The sequence below is a fragment of the Micropterus salmoides genome, unplaced genomic scaffold (genome assembly GCF_014851395.1).
Source record: "Micropterus salmoides isolate LMB-PRFRI ecotype aquatic unplaced genomic scaffold, ASM1485139v1 Ms_hic_scaffold_12, whole genome shotgun sequence".
NCBI lineage: Eukaryota > Metazoa > Chordata > Actinopteri > Centrarchiformes > Centrarchidae > Micropterus > Micropterus salmoides.
This window is the reverse complement of record NW_024040263.1, coordinates 10,923,848-10,937,624: the sequence shown is the minus strand read 5'-3', so window position 1 is coordinate 10,937,624 and position 13,777 is coordinate 10,923,848. Positions and strand designations below refer to the sequence as shown.

At 38.0% G+C, this 13,777-nt stretch overlaps 2 protein-coding genes and 1 non-coding gene across 6 annotated transcripts; 2 read left to right on the top strand and 1 right to left on the bottom strand.

The window, feature by feature from the left end:
• Window positions 1–2,972: 2,972 nt before the first annotated feature.
• Window positions 2,973–6,276, top strand: scpp1 (secretory calcium-binding phosphoprotein 1). Its single transcript, XM_038713356.1, has 9 exons — window positions 2,973–3,272; window positions 3,672–3,726; window positions 4,131–4,178; window positions 4,518–4,571; window positions 4,658–4,684; window positions 4,801–4,854; window positions 5,214–5,255; window positions 5,366–5,425; window positions 5,518–6,276. The coding sequence occupies exons 2-9, from the start codon at window positions 3,673–3,675 to the stop codon at window positions 6,040–6,042; spliced, it is 864 nt and encodes a 287-aa protein (XP_038569284.1). The 5' UTR covers window positions 2,973–3,272; window position 3,672; the 3' UTR covers window positions 6,043–6,276.
• Window positions 6,277–8,938: 2,662 nt separating this feature from the next.
• On the top strand, window positions 8,939–9,012 carry trnai-aau. Its single transcript has one exon. It is a non-coding gene; the product is annotated as a tRNA-Ile (tRNA).
• A 770-nt stretch (window positions 9,013–9,782) lies between these two features.
• Window positions 9,783–13,758, bottom strand: aptx (aprataxin). 4 transcript variants are annotated; one of them, XM_038713352.1, is made up of 7 exons: window positions 13,548–13,757; window positions 13,014–13,060; window positions 12,556–12,813; window positions 12,370–12,429; window positions 11,962–12,188; window positions 10,412–10,515; window positions 9,783–10,302 (listed from the first exon to the last, which is right to left on the bottom strand). In XM_038713352.1, the coding sequence occupies exons 1-7, from the start codon at window positions 13,675–13,677 to the stop codon at window positions 10,148–10,150; spliced, it is 981 nt and encodes a 326-aa protein (XP_038569280.1). In that variant the 5' UTR covers window positions 13,678–13,757; the 3' UTR covers window positions 9,783–10,147. The 4 variants fall into 4 exon arrangements, with proteins under 4 accessions (XP_038569280.1, XP_038569282.1, XP_038569283.1 ...); XM_038713354.1 differs by having other exon boundaries at window positions 12,556–12,696; XM_038713355.1 differs by lacking the exon at window positions 13,014–13,060 and having other exon boundaries at window positions 12,556–12,696; window positions 13,548–13,758.
• Window positions 13,759–13,777: the final 19 nt, after the last annotated feature.

Sequence of the window (13,777 nt, the reverse complement as noted above, 5' to 3'; positions counted from 1 at the left end):
CAGACTGGAAAAAGTTGACTAAGTCCACAAACTTTTTGTTTCTCTGGACGGAAACAAAACAGACTCTGCGGCCCTGTGCAGTGGAACAATGGCGCTCTGGTATGGCCCAGTAAACCCCATATAGTTGTAGACAGTGTGCATGCATGTGTGTGTGTGTGTGTGTGTGTGTGTGTGTGTGTGTGTGTGTGTCAAAATTCAGATCCAAATCCAGAAGCGATTAATCAAACAGATTTATTTGATCTTTACAATTACGAGGCAATGTTACAAAGGATACGTATTGACTTTTCATCTTTAAAATTATACCCATATTACATGATAGTAGTAAATGGATCTTTCACACTATTTAATAAGGTTATTTGATCTCTTTGAGGATATTTCACATCTATAAAATAAGCAACATTTAAATGTATCTATTATGTTCAATGTATTAGTATAGACATTAGTACTGACAATCACTATCTCTTGATATGCCTGATAACTTAGGAATCAATGTCAACATAAGTAAAACAAAAGTAGAACACCCAAGTAAAGTTCTGGCTATCACAAAAGAAACTACAGTAACTATATCCAAACCAGTAGTCGCTGCTTACACCATACAACAAGTTCAATTGCAAATTAGTTAGTCAACAAGATATCACACAGATATGATATTTGATCATTAACAAATTACCCTTCAAAATAATGGAAACATCTCAGCAATATAAATTTTACCTGAGGCTGGTAGTTGGAAGAGAAATGAGAATCCCGAACAAACACCAGTACGTGCCTGTGTTGAACCTGTGAGGATGTCCTTTTGTATTCGAGACACCGCTCACATTGTCCACACAAACTGGCATGCTGCACACACACATACAGTTTTTTCTGGGTCCATAGTGCTAACACTTTTGCTAACTCTGGGAGGGTCTTTGGGATTCAGACGTACAGAGAGAGGGAGAGGACGAGACCCTGCATTGAACTTGTTGGCAGAAGTTGGGTGCTCTGCCTCAAAAAATCTGCAATGTTAATGTTTTCCAAAAAAACACAGTTAGAAAATAAGGTGACACACCAGAGGTTATAAACCAACCCATGTGTAACCTCTTATTTACACTTATTTTATTATTTTATTTCCTGACATAGTTTATGCACCAAGAGAAAGATAGTTGTTGTGTACCAACTCTAGTAGCTCTAGTAGTATTAAATGTGTTTGTGTGTAGGTCGTTTTTTACAGAGTAAAACCTAGCCAATATGTGAAACATGACACGAATCTTTGTTTCAGGCTAGACTGGAATAATGCATCATTTTGGCCACTAGATGTCACTCCGTCACAAGCCTGTGTTCCTAAGGCCACTAAAAAAGAGTTGATTTTTGATCTGATCAAAGACATGATGATTAATAACAGGACATTTTTTGTCAGCACCTGCCTTTGGACACTTTTTTGCAAATCTTTCTTGTAACTTCTACTCATTTGACAAAGCAATTTCACCCCAAGGGCCATTCAGTAGCTGCTCTGGAGCTTTTGATCATATTACATGATCAAAATCATGCAGCAGCAGATGGAGTTTTCCCAGTTGTAATGGATGTTCAAATTGACATGTTATTCTGTGACAATTGGGCAATCTCTATTTATTGACAAAGATGATCTGATACAACCAAAAGCTGCAGAGCAGTAAATGGACCTTGGGGTGATATTGTTTGTGGACTAATGGGAACTTTGAAGCTTAACTAATACTCATGTATCAAGTCATGATATTGATGTCACAATAAATCCCTCATATTACAACAATTGCAGTACGATGTCTGAGATCATTAGCACTTTGTATTATTCAAGCAAAGATTCCCTACAGCCTGTGGTGGAATAAGTACTCAGACATTTTGCTCAAGTAGAAGTACCAATACATCAGTGAAATACTCTGTACAAGGAAAAGCCCTGCATTAAAACTTGTACTTGGCGAGACACTACTTTCTGTGCTCCAAGTACCTCTGTACTGCAGGTTTCTGTTCCTCCCTGATTAGCTCATTAAACACCAGGGAGCAACAAAAACCTGCATCACACTGGCTCTTGAGGATCCAATTACTAGTCAGTTCTGCTCTAAATGTCCAGTCGCATTAAGAAAATCAGTAAACTAGATGCATCTGAAAGGGTCAATGCTTCGTAAGATCATATGTAACTTTTGTGCAGACATTACTGACTGCCAACGAGCAATCGTCTTCTCCTCACTCCTCCCCTGTTCTAAAGCAGGACCTTACAACAACTGGTAGCTGTGGTTTTGGCGAACAGCTCCAGACCGGTTGAACATCCAGTCTAATTACATGTTTCATTTGTATGGTTGAAATCCAGAGAGAGGTTAACAAGGATCATCATCTGTCATCTTATTTTAGGCCTGACCATACATGGATATCCAGGAAACAATTATGAGCCTGCGGGAGGAAATACAGAAGTCTTTATTTAGGCTTTCTACTGTACACGTCCTATTTCCAATAACATCATGAAATACTGAGGACAATCGGTTAGAAAACATGGTGTTGTTTTTTTTAGTAAAGAGCATCATTCATGTATTAAGCCTTAATGGGCATGACTCCAGTTATGCTCCAGTGGTTACATGTTTAAGCCTCCTTATTGGATAGATGAGTTCAATTTATAATTTTTTCTTTGCAAGGTAGTACCTCTCACTTGCTTCTTGTAATTTATTATTAGAAAACTATTAATCTCAAGGTTTTGGTAGACTAGATAGTAAAGAGAAGTAGAAAAAAAACATCCATTTCCCCCGGAAACAAGCATGACCCTGTCTGGCCCTCCTTTCCTCGCTGAGTGGGAGAGTTTGTTTTTTCAACAGGCCACAAACCCTATGGTTTAGCTAAACTATATTTCACTGAAGACTTGAGAGGGGGTGGGGGAAATTTAGTGGCTGAGTGAAACAACTGTGTGTGTGTGTGTGTGTGTGTGTGTGTGTGTGTGTGTGTGTGTGTGCGTGTGTGAGAGAGTGAGTGCACACATCATTATCGTGCCAATGTGTGTTTGTTTTGAGCTCGCTTTCCCGAACAAATACACCTTGGCGTGTCGACACAGTAAAGGGACATCCGGAAGGAAGTGATGCAATCAATTCAATTAAGCTTACTTATATACAGTTGAGTTTCCTACAGAATATCCACACATCCTGCTTTCACCGCCTCAACCGGCAGCTTCCACACGCGGATCAGAATACACACTGGGCTCTCCGGTTTGCTGCTACACACACTGAATAAGGACCACTGAGAAAATTCTCACACTAGCTCTGAATCTAACGGATAAAAAGGTAATTGATCATATATTGACTGATTGTATATAATGTTTGTCTGTTTTTTTTACTCCAGGCTTTGGTAACTCATGTTTTTCTAGCATGCAATCTTACTACATGTAATGGTGATAACCTGATTGTTATTCTTGGTTAACATTATTCAAAACTTTCATTGCTGTTGCGCTATTAGTTAAACAAGTTTTTAAGTTTCTGTTCACTTTTTCTTTATGCGTTTAGCAGTTTAAGTGTAAGAGCAATCTTTGATAGTAACATGTTTTGTATTTTTCAGATGATTTATTAAGTTGAGATTTTGTGGTTTTAAGTTTACCTCAAATTGTCCTTGAGGAATGCAGTATTTAATACTGAATAGAATCACATTAGTAATGATATCAACCACATACTGTATGTCTGTTACAGAATGAAGTTTACCATAATCACATTTTGCCTGATTGGAGCAGTTTTTGCCAACCCAGTAAGTATGCAAACCAGGAAATTTACACAATATGCTAAATATAATGTCAAAGAAACTATAAAGCAGAGGATGCAAGCTAAATGGCTTCAGGTTCTGTGATGACATGCTGTGCATTTACTTACATTTAATTAATATTGTCATTGACTCTTCCGGATGCAACCATAATAGCATAAGTGTAAACAATCATTTTTGTACTGCAGTTTCTTTTATTTATTTATTTATTTTTTTTGCAATGTGATTTAATTACTACTATACTATATGTCAGCAAAGCAGGAAGGCTCAGTGTAGTTACCTAGCATGCTAGAGGGTCCGGATCACTTAATATGGATCTTGTGCACATCAAGAAACCTTCATGTAAAGTATATTCCTTGTTATAATCATGACCTGTGATTTCTTTCCGAAAGATTTCATTCAATGCAGTTTTGGAATCAAGTGAGCTTGACCCAAACTCGGTGAGTGCTTCTTGAAATTAGTCCTACCTTCACACTATATCACATTTGACTCTTGGTGTTAAAGCGCAGGAACTCAACACTCAGATTTATTCCTCTGACACAGTCAGCAGTAAGCCTAACAATAGGTGTGGTTACTCGAATATTCTCCAGACCTCAAGACCATTTCAGAGACTTTTGTTTACGATAGTGTATGTCTGGACCCATTTATGCAACAACAGATTACCCGGGCGATGGTTGACAAGAACGGGTCTTTAATTAATGTGATGATTGTTTGTGTTGCAGTTTTAAGATATAATTAAACCTATGGTGGTTTTCGCTTACTTTGTTTTTCTTTCCCAGACTGAAAGTGTGTCTGTCTCACAATCATCTGAAAATGACACTTCAGAGCTTCAGGTAATGATTATTTTCAGATGCAGATGACTTTTTGCATCACTTCTGATTGCTAAGTTTGACCTAAATTGGTCTTATTTCTGTTGCAGAGCTCTGAAGAAAATACATCAAGTCAAGTGAGTTATTTTGATTCATCAATCTTCTGCATGACTCAAAAGGAAAAAATCTGCTGATTTTGACGGTGTTCTGTAAACGTGTTTGAATTCACCTCGTAAAGTGTATATCTTTTCAGAGTCAGAGTTCAGAGTCAGAATCAGAGTCGTTAGAATCCACATCAGAGGACAAGGTGGGTTTTATCATTGCTCTATTTTTTTACTTTGTTTTCATCAGTAAACTACATGAAGCATGTTATTGCTGGCTTCATAAAACTTAAATTCATCATATTTTATGATGGCGCTATAATAGTGCAAACTAATAATAAACATGATGAAAAGAATTACTCGAAGTGAAAGAAAAAATAAAGGAAAGAAAGAAAAATATGTGTCCTTGGTGCAGATAAGTAAGTAAGCATTTACATAAAAAACACATACAATACTGTATGTGTACTTACACTGTATGCTTACAACTTTCTTGCTGCACTCGACTGTTGAAGAAATAAAATGTTGCCTTATTTTCTAAAACGGTATGTTTCTTTTTCACAAACAGACTTCAGAGGAGGGTAACAGTCAATCAGATGAGGATGACGGGGTAAGACCAATTAAATCATGTATTTTGTCAAACCTTGTATGTTTGCCAACTGTTAATGTATTCCTTTCTTCTGATCTCATATTATCATATTATTCACTGTATCTCCGCAGACAGACTCTATGGCTGAAACCAGAGATAATAGCATGGGCAGTGAGGAGAATGTTCGAAAGGTGGGATAAACATTTTGCACACTTAAACTATGTCCTGCTTTAGGTGAAATGAAAGTGGATTGACACTATGCTCTGCTTATTCTCTTCATCAGAGTTGGGTTCGAGTGTTTTCAAGTGTCATCAAAGTCCTGAGCGCAGAGGACAACAGCAGCACAGAGGTTGAGGGTCAGTCGGACCACTTGACTGAGAAACAGGCCAATCGTACCTCCACCAGCGCCACTTTCAGACAGAGGACCAACACCGCTAAGGGTCACACAAACCTACCACTGGTGGAGAATCCCAGCGACAGCAGTGACACCACCAGTGACAGCGCAGACAGCAGTGACGTTACTAGTATAACAGCTGTCACCACTTCCAGCAGTGAGAGCACCAGCAGTGAAAGCAATGAGACCAGTGAGGACAGTGACAGCAGCGACGCCAGCAAGAGCTCAGAGGAGAGTAATGCCACTGACAGCTCCGAGCTTCAACAAATCAAAACCCAGGACTGTGTGAATGGAACGCAGAGCTGTGAAAGTGAGGAGCACTTCTTCCAGGATATAGGCGACGATGCTCATTACTCAGTGGACAATCTTATGATGCCAGATGAGGCTGAAAGGGAGTTAAGTCTACGGAGATGATGGCATGCACTTGTTAAGCTATATGTTCCCCACTATGAACTACAATACCATTACATATCCTGTATTGAAGACTTCAGGATAACAAATTTGCTCTTGCCCATCGCTTCTGAATGTTCATTTTGGCATTATAATGTTACCTGCAGCTGAGTGAGCTTTGTGTGTATGATATTGTGATGAAGATGTATCCTAAGCATGTAGTTGTTTTAATGATAATAAACAAATAATATAACCATGGTATTAGGTGCTTGCATGTTTTTATATAATCAGACTTGAGCAATAGTGGAATGTAAATATAAGTACATTTTCTTGTACAGCTTTGAAGTGCTTGAACTTTACCTAAATGTATGCAGCTTTGTACTAACTACTCCACTAGCCTATATTTTAGAAGGAACAGTTGTAGCCTACTTTTGACTCCACTGCCTTTATTTTGTAACTACCATAAAACTAAACAATTGAAAGCCTAGTCCCAATTAGACGCCTGTCCCTTCTACTGGCCAGGTGTGGCTACACTTCTGACAACTTGACTTCTGGTCTGATTTTTACAAAAGTTCTTTGGATGTATTTAAACCTCTGAAAGCCCACCGGTTCACGTGCTTGTGCTTTGCTGCTTAGATTGTTAGATGGATTAAAAACTCCACAATTGAATTGTTTAGTTCATTTTACAGAAACAGTGAGCAATGAAGTATTTTCATTCATATTGTGTCCAGCATTGTAAAGGAATTAAAAGCCTGTCTCATACACTCCAGTCTAAGATGAGTTGGCAAATAAAATCCCAGGCTATACATTTAAGTTTTACAATAGTTAGTGACTTAGCATGTTACAACTGTATAACTCACAGAATGATTTGCCATAGGCAAACAGTGCCGAATAGTAGCGTTATAACGTAGTTCATTAGCTCTGTCTGCATCTGCATCCAATTGTCAATCAATCAATCAATCAACTTTATTTCAGACACATAGGTCTATATCAGTAAAATAAACTAAAATAAATATAAAGACGCAATACAAGACACCTAGTATAAAATATGTACAAGCTCATATCATAACACATTCCACCATAATTAAAACACATAAAGACATTTGTTCCAATGAGGTATACCTTGTATCACTTTTTGTAGGTTCAGTTAAAGCTAAAATTACCAATTTATTTTTAATTAATCAGCCGACACATAAATTTATGCATAAGACTCCACAATACAGAATGAAGACCGGGAAAATTAGTTGTCACAAACATATGATCTGCACTCGTCCATCTTGGGAACTTCAGCAGGATTCTAAATGCATAATTAAAAGCCACTGGCAGCTTTTTCATTTTCCCTTTAGTATAACTGCACCACAGGTGGGCTGTATAGAGTAGAGTACAGTAAGCTTTAAAAAGAGCTATTTTAACATCATCAGCACACATATGAAATTTCCGTGCCAGCATATTTGCTAGTGCATACAATTTGCAACACTGCTGCTGCATATCATCATCATTACATAAATCATCCCTGATTATATGACCCAAATATCTTACTTTATTCACCACATTTAAAACTTGGTTTGCCAAATAAAAAGTAGGAAAGGTTTGTTTCTGATCCTCCTTGGTTTTGGCAATCATAATAACACTTTTTCCAGGGTTAAATTTTATTGTCATGCTGCACACCATACATTGAGCATACTCTGAGCAGTTGCTTCAGGCCAGCACTATAAGGAGACAGGACAACCAGATCATCACCGTACATCAGATGGTTAATAAGACTATTCCCCCACGATACAACCCGTCTTACATTCTTTTAACTTGTTAGAAAGGTCATCCATATACAAATTAAATAGAACAAGTAACAATATTCCACCTTGTCTGATCCCATTATCACTAGAAAGGGTACAGAAATGTGATTTCCCCATTTAACTTGCATAGTTTATGCATATACCAAAAAAGCAAAATCCTTATCAAGAATGGATGGACCCTTCGCTCTTGTAGTTTTCCAAACAATATACCATGATTAATTTTTGCCAATATCTTTAGACCCAGTTACCCCATCAATACAAGAATGGGAAAGGCAACCTTACTGTTAATAATAACCTTAACTTCTTTCCATAATTGATCAATATTATTTTGCTGAAGCTTTTTGGCCATTGAGTTTGCCCTCATGGCCTGCTCATTTCTTTTAATAAAACGTACAGCATATTTAAATCTGGCATTAGCATATTTTTTATGTTCACACTCCAGGCCATAGCCTTTCCTGATAAGATCCAGTTTTTAAAAGCTTTTCAGGCCTCTTTATGGAGTTCAGATAAATATTAATTCCAGCCTGGTCTGAGATTATGTTTAGAACTTTTTTTTACAGGATAATTTACTGCCCTCATTTAAACAATTCACAATTTTATCATACATTATACACATCTTATGATTTTGGTTCTTACAGTTAATATTGTCACACAGAATAGCACCAATTGGTATGTCCATATTCCGTAGGCTCTTGACCATTCTCTGTGACCAGTCTAATTTCCTATTTTGCTCGTGGTTTTCATAACTGGTGGTCAATTCAGGTGCACTTTCAACATTTAATGTCATAGAGACAGGCATGTGATCTGTTGTGGCCAGACTATACACTATATTTTGCTTTTAATACTTACAGTACATGTTTGCTTAAAAATACTTCCGTACTTTGATAAAAACTGAGTGTAACGTTAGGATCTGAAAACTTCTTGTGCTGCTATTAGCTAGCTAATTTAGCTACATTAGCTAGAATATGCCTCTTTTGTTGAAGCTTAAATGTTGAGAGGTTTGAGGCAAGGTTGGTCGTAAGTCGACGCTGAATTATGTAACGGTGCTACCATACCACAATTACAGAAACACGTTTAAACCTAGCCATAGTCATGGCTATATTGCATTGATTTGGGACTATCGACACGGCCGGTTAGCTCAGTTGGTTAGAGCGTGGTGCTAATAACGCCAAGGTCGCGGGTTCGATCCCCGTACGGGCCAACTAGCTTTTTCTCTATCGATGAGTGTTCCTTGGGAAGGAACGGTTCAACATTGCTCGCAAACGTATCATCAAATTTTTTATACAGTCGCAGCATGTCAAAGTTTAAGTTCCTGAGGTTTGTTTGTTTGCCTTCTATAAGACTTCCACTAGATGGAGGCAAACTCAACACTTAATGCTGCGTTGTTTACTGACAGCTCTGAAAGGCCTTGAAAATCCTCTTTCACTTTCATTTTTAGACCTTTGATTAATTTAAAATTAATCAGAATTATGCTGTCATAACATCGAAAAAGGAAAAAGTCCCATCAAAATCTGTATAACAAAACTAACCAGGGAGTGAGGGAGGTGTCAATCGAGCACTGTCAGGGAACACCCGCACACTCCCAAGACTACTTCTCTGAATGGACTATGGGTGTACAGGGGGTGCTCTTTTTCGTCCTTAGGCCTATAATATTCAAGCTATTATCAGATGTCATGGAACCTTTCTCTGACACAAAAACTTTTTCTGAAAATAATATTATTAACTGTGAGATAAAGCTCCAATAGGAAAGGTTTGTTTTCCTTTCAAAAAGGTAATCTCCAAAGCATCTCACTCAGTAATCACACTTGTGTTTCCAGAATGACATTGTCTGGTGCATATTTGATGAAGGCCTTTTCTAAAAGCTTCAAGCTAAAAGCTGAATCAAACTAGTGTTATCTTAATTTGACACAGGTGTTACTATGGGCATTATCAGGGAAGACATGCTATAATATTAAATGAAAACATCCAGTATTCACATCTTAGAAAACATTTATTACAACAAGTTTGAAAATGTGGGAACAATAGATGCAATATTATAATTTCTCAGTGTTGACATTTGACAACAAACAGTTGAAATCCAACATAAGTGACATGCATCTTTACAGTGACCCTCATCTTAAATCTACTATCAAATGACAAGTTGAAGATGCAGCTAAAGCTATAGATGCACATTGTGTTCCCCTCACATAGTTAAATTTCTTATTTAAACCCGTTTTATAAACATTATATAGAACCATAAATCTGAATTAAGAGGTACGAATAATGCCCAACACACTACAATCCTATGTTGAACCCACAAACATCTGAGGCATTGTATCCTCTTTCAGGTCACTTTCTTAGGTGGGAAAGTGAGACTTCAAGTGCACCTTCAGAGCTGGTATAGTGGGAAGCTCTTTGCGACACATGTGACAGCGGAGAGGTAGTTTCAACAACTCACTGGTTCCTTCTTTGACGGTGACGCTTCCGTTTGCTTCAAGCATCTGAATGACATCTGCAGATTAAACAAAGGGGGAACAACATGTACGCGTGTGAATACAAATTTGCAGAAATGGACTTAATGTACTACTGTGGAACTGTGAAAAAAAATTTACTGTTCTCACCATGAGACTCAATGAAATAGTCAGTTGTGAACGAGTTCCAGTGCTTTTTGTGCTTTAAACAAGGAGAATCAAAGTCCTGGCTGATCACATGGAGGTGAACGTGACTGTTAAAGAGAATATACCCAGAGTATGTGAATTTGTTGTGTTGACATCACATATGTGCTGATCCTCCTCCTCATGAACTACACGCTCGAATTTGCTTTATTCTATTTTATCTAATTTTAGCATCCGGACCAATGCTTTGAATACTTTATTACAAACTGTGTACACTTTACATTGCTGCCAAACATTTGTCAACATTTTTATACCAATGTACTGGGGTTATTGACTTATATGCACACCATCAATGAATGGCTTCTGATTTCTGTGAATGTCCAAAGCTGGCTTTCTAATTTGCACACTTTGTGGTATTATTTAAGTCTGCAATAAAAATGTTTACAATCAAGGAAGAAAAGTATATACGTAAAATGTTTTCCAGTCGTTGCATCGTCTCTCTTTTTTCATTAAGCTTATAAATGAAAGTCGTAGAAACAGTTTTTCAATTTGACTGAAGCTACAGTATGTGACTTGCTTTAGCTGTACAGTGTAAGGCAGAGCAAGGAATGTGTATTTGTATGGCACATTTCATACACAAAAGCTATTCAAAGGGCTTTATTTAATTAGAAGCAAGCAGGAAATATAGAATAAAACATCAAAACAAAGCTTAAAAGGACATAAACCATAATACTAGACCATTAAAAATGTAAGTGTAAGGGGGAAAATGATGAGTATTTAGGGTTCAATCAAAGGCAGCAGTGAACATTATGCATTAAATGCCTTAAATACTGGAACACCAATTTGGTCTTTCACAGTAATAGCACCATTTAACTCTGGAACGAGCCACCTCCAAAGGTTCTCGGATGACTCCAACACAGAGGCCCTCTAGAGCAGGCTGGTCTTCCTGAGGAGGCTCATTTCCTTCAATGTGCTACGGATGTTCTACCAGAACAGGCCAGTGTCATCTTCTTTGCTGTGGTGTCCTGGGGAGGTGGCATCGGGACTTGTGGCGCCAACAAACTGGGCAAGGTGGTGAAGAAGGCCAGCTCGGTGGTGGGGTTGGAACTTGACAGTGTGGAGGCAGTGACTGAGAGGAGGATGAGAGGGAAGCTGAACGCCATCATGGACAATCCCTCTCATCCTTGCTATGCTGAGCTGAGGCAGCTCGGGAGCACTTTCAGCCACAGACTCATCCAGCTCCACGCCTCAAAGTGCCTTGGAGGCTCTTTTGTGTCATCTGCCATCAGACTCCACAACGCAACAGCACCCAACATCTCCCATATTTGGTAATACACTCTTTTTAATTGGACAGAATGTGTATATATTTATATATTTGATCCTGGTGATCACTGATTCATATTTTGTATGATTATTTTGTTGATTACTGATTCTAATTTATTGTATTCTTGTTTTCTTTGCACTACATTCCCCTGTGCTGCTGTGCCAATTTGAATTTCCCCCACGGGCGATCAATAAAGTAACATCGTTTCTTATCTTAAACAGGGGTTTCTTACCTCATACTGGGGATGGCATGGTACCCTGTGCGGAAGCGTAGCGAGTCAACATCTGGGCACTGCTTAACCATCTGGTCAGCAACTTGCTGCATGTGTTTCAGCAGGTCACAGTGCTCTTCACGTAAGGCCTTCAGACTGGAAATGGGCTGCCACGGGAGGACCAGCCAGTGGTAGCGAGCTTTAGGGTATTTATCTTTGATAACTACTACTTTATCGTCCTTGAAAACCTAGACAAAAGGAGACGGTGACTTTTAACATCCTCAGTCGGATTTAACAATAAAGCCACGGCATCACAAATCCGTAGAGATCAGTAAGCATCATACCAACTGTTCCCTCCCCCACCCCCCCACCCCCTTTTTTATTTTTTATTTTTTATTTTTTATTTTTTATTTTTTTAATAGCAGCTACCTGCATCTTTGGGTCTTGCATTGAGGTCTTCAGACCTTGGCTCCAATGTCCAAAACTTTCCTGCAAAAAAGTTAAGATAGGTTTTTTGTAGAATCTAACATACTCTTAATATCATAAAAACAACTTGTGGACATCATTAAAACAACATTTTGAATATGTGCACTCTCACTTTCATTCTTGTCTTACACTAGGTTTTGTGGCTTCTCCATGACTGACTGACACCGAGACCTTTTCCGCCTGTTCTGCTGCTTTCATACTTGGAGCCTCACTGTGGCTTTCTCTGTCCTCTTTAGACGGTCTTTTAGTTCCGCTGTGGTCCTCCTTGAACTGTACAGTGTATGGGTAGAGCTGATTGACAATATAAAGCTGCTGTCCGGGCTTCATTTTGACCTCGCTGCCCTTACCCACAACTACAGAGTCTATGGAAGTGGGGTTCAAGCCCAGCTTTGGAATAAAGACGGGAGATGAAACACAGAGTGGTATATAAACAGTAGTAGTTAACATTGCTGGAGGCAGACTTATCAAAATATTAATTCTTAAATTCAATATGAAATTGGATTATTATTAACATCCAGCAAAACAATTTCTTCATAATGCCTTATGAGTTTCACTCTAATAAAATCAATGTTACTTATGTTTCTTACCTGTTTAACTTTGACATAACCTTTGTTGCATTCTGCTTTCAGTTCAACTGGTTGAAAAGGGGGTGACATTAGCACAGATTAAAGTTTGTTTTTAATAATTTTGGAAGATGTTTTAAAATTAAATATAAAATATATTAAAAATATATGGACATACATAAAACAAACAAACAAACAAAAAAGAATAGCCCATCCATTATTTAAACATATATAATAAAAGAAACTGCAATGGGGTATCAGTTATTTAGACCAATTCAAATTCTAATGGTTACAGACAGATAAGATATTAAGTCTAATTTAGTTCTAATGTAATGTTTGAAAAAAACACAGAAAAAGGTACATAATTGGTATCAGTGTATGCTAATTGGCTAATATTAAATTTAAAAGGCACATGGTAAAACTGTTTATCTTTAGATTTGTGGAAATTATGAAAACCAATAAATCATGATTAACAAGATTTACAGACACATACACTTCCATGACATTTTCTTGTATGCCGCAGCCATTGTATTAAACAGAAAAGTATCGTTGTGTTACCTTGCTGCCGAGAACATTTTTTGTCTTTAATGGTCGTTTCTGGACCTCGACCCAGGACAACTGTCTGTAGGTGAGGCAGTCGAATGGGTTTATGATTGCCCTCTTCGCTGATAAGCCAGCAAATTGGCATTTTGTCATCTTATATGTAGCTATTGTGTAGCTGCAAAACTGGTTGCAGCCTAGCCCACGCTTGTTTTGGTGACTCGTCTAGTCGCGGGACATTGACGTCA

Bases quoted from the DNA above. Each gene is read 5' to 3' on its own strand.
- aptx (XM_038713352.1), bottom strand. From the start codon at position 13,677: ATGCCAATTTGCTGGCTTATCAGCGAAGAGGGCAATCATAAACCCATT. The intron at 12,814-13,013 runs GTAAGAAACATA...TTTATTCCAAAG, and splicing joins GTTATGTCAAAGTTAAACAG to CTGGGCTTGAACCCCACTTC. The intron at 10,303-10,411 runs GTGAGAACAGTA...TTTAATCTGCAG, and splicing joins CTATTTCATTGAGTCTCATG to ATGTCATTCAGATGCTTGAA.
- scpp1 (XM_038713356.1), top strand. From the start codon at position 3,673: ATGAAGTTTACCATAATCACATTTTGCCTGATTGGAGCAGTTTTTGCC. The intron at 4,572-4,657 runs GTAATGATTATT...TTTCTGTTGCAG, and splicing joins ATGACACTTCAGAGCTTCAG to AGCTCTGAAGAAAATACATC. The intron at 4,855-5,213 runs GTGGGTTTTATC...TTTCACAAACAG, and splicing joins AATCCACATCAGAGGACAAG to ACTTCAGAGGAGGGTAACAG.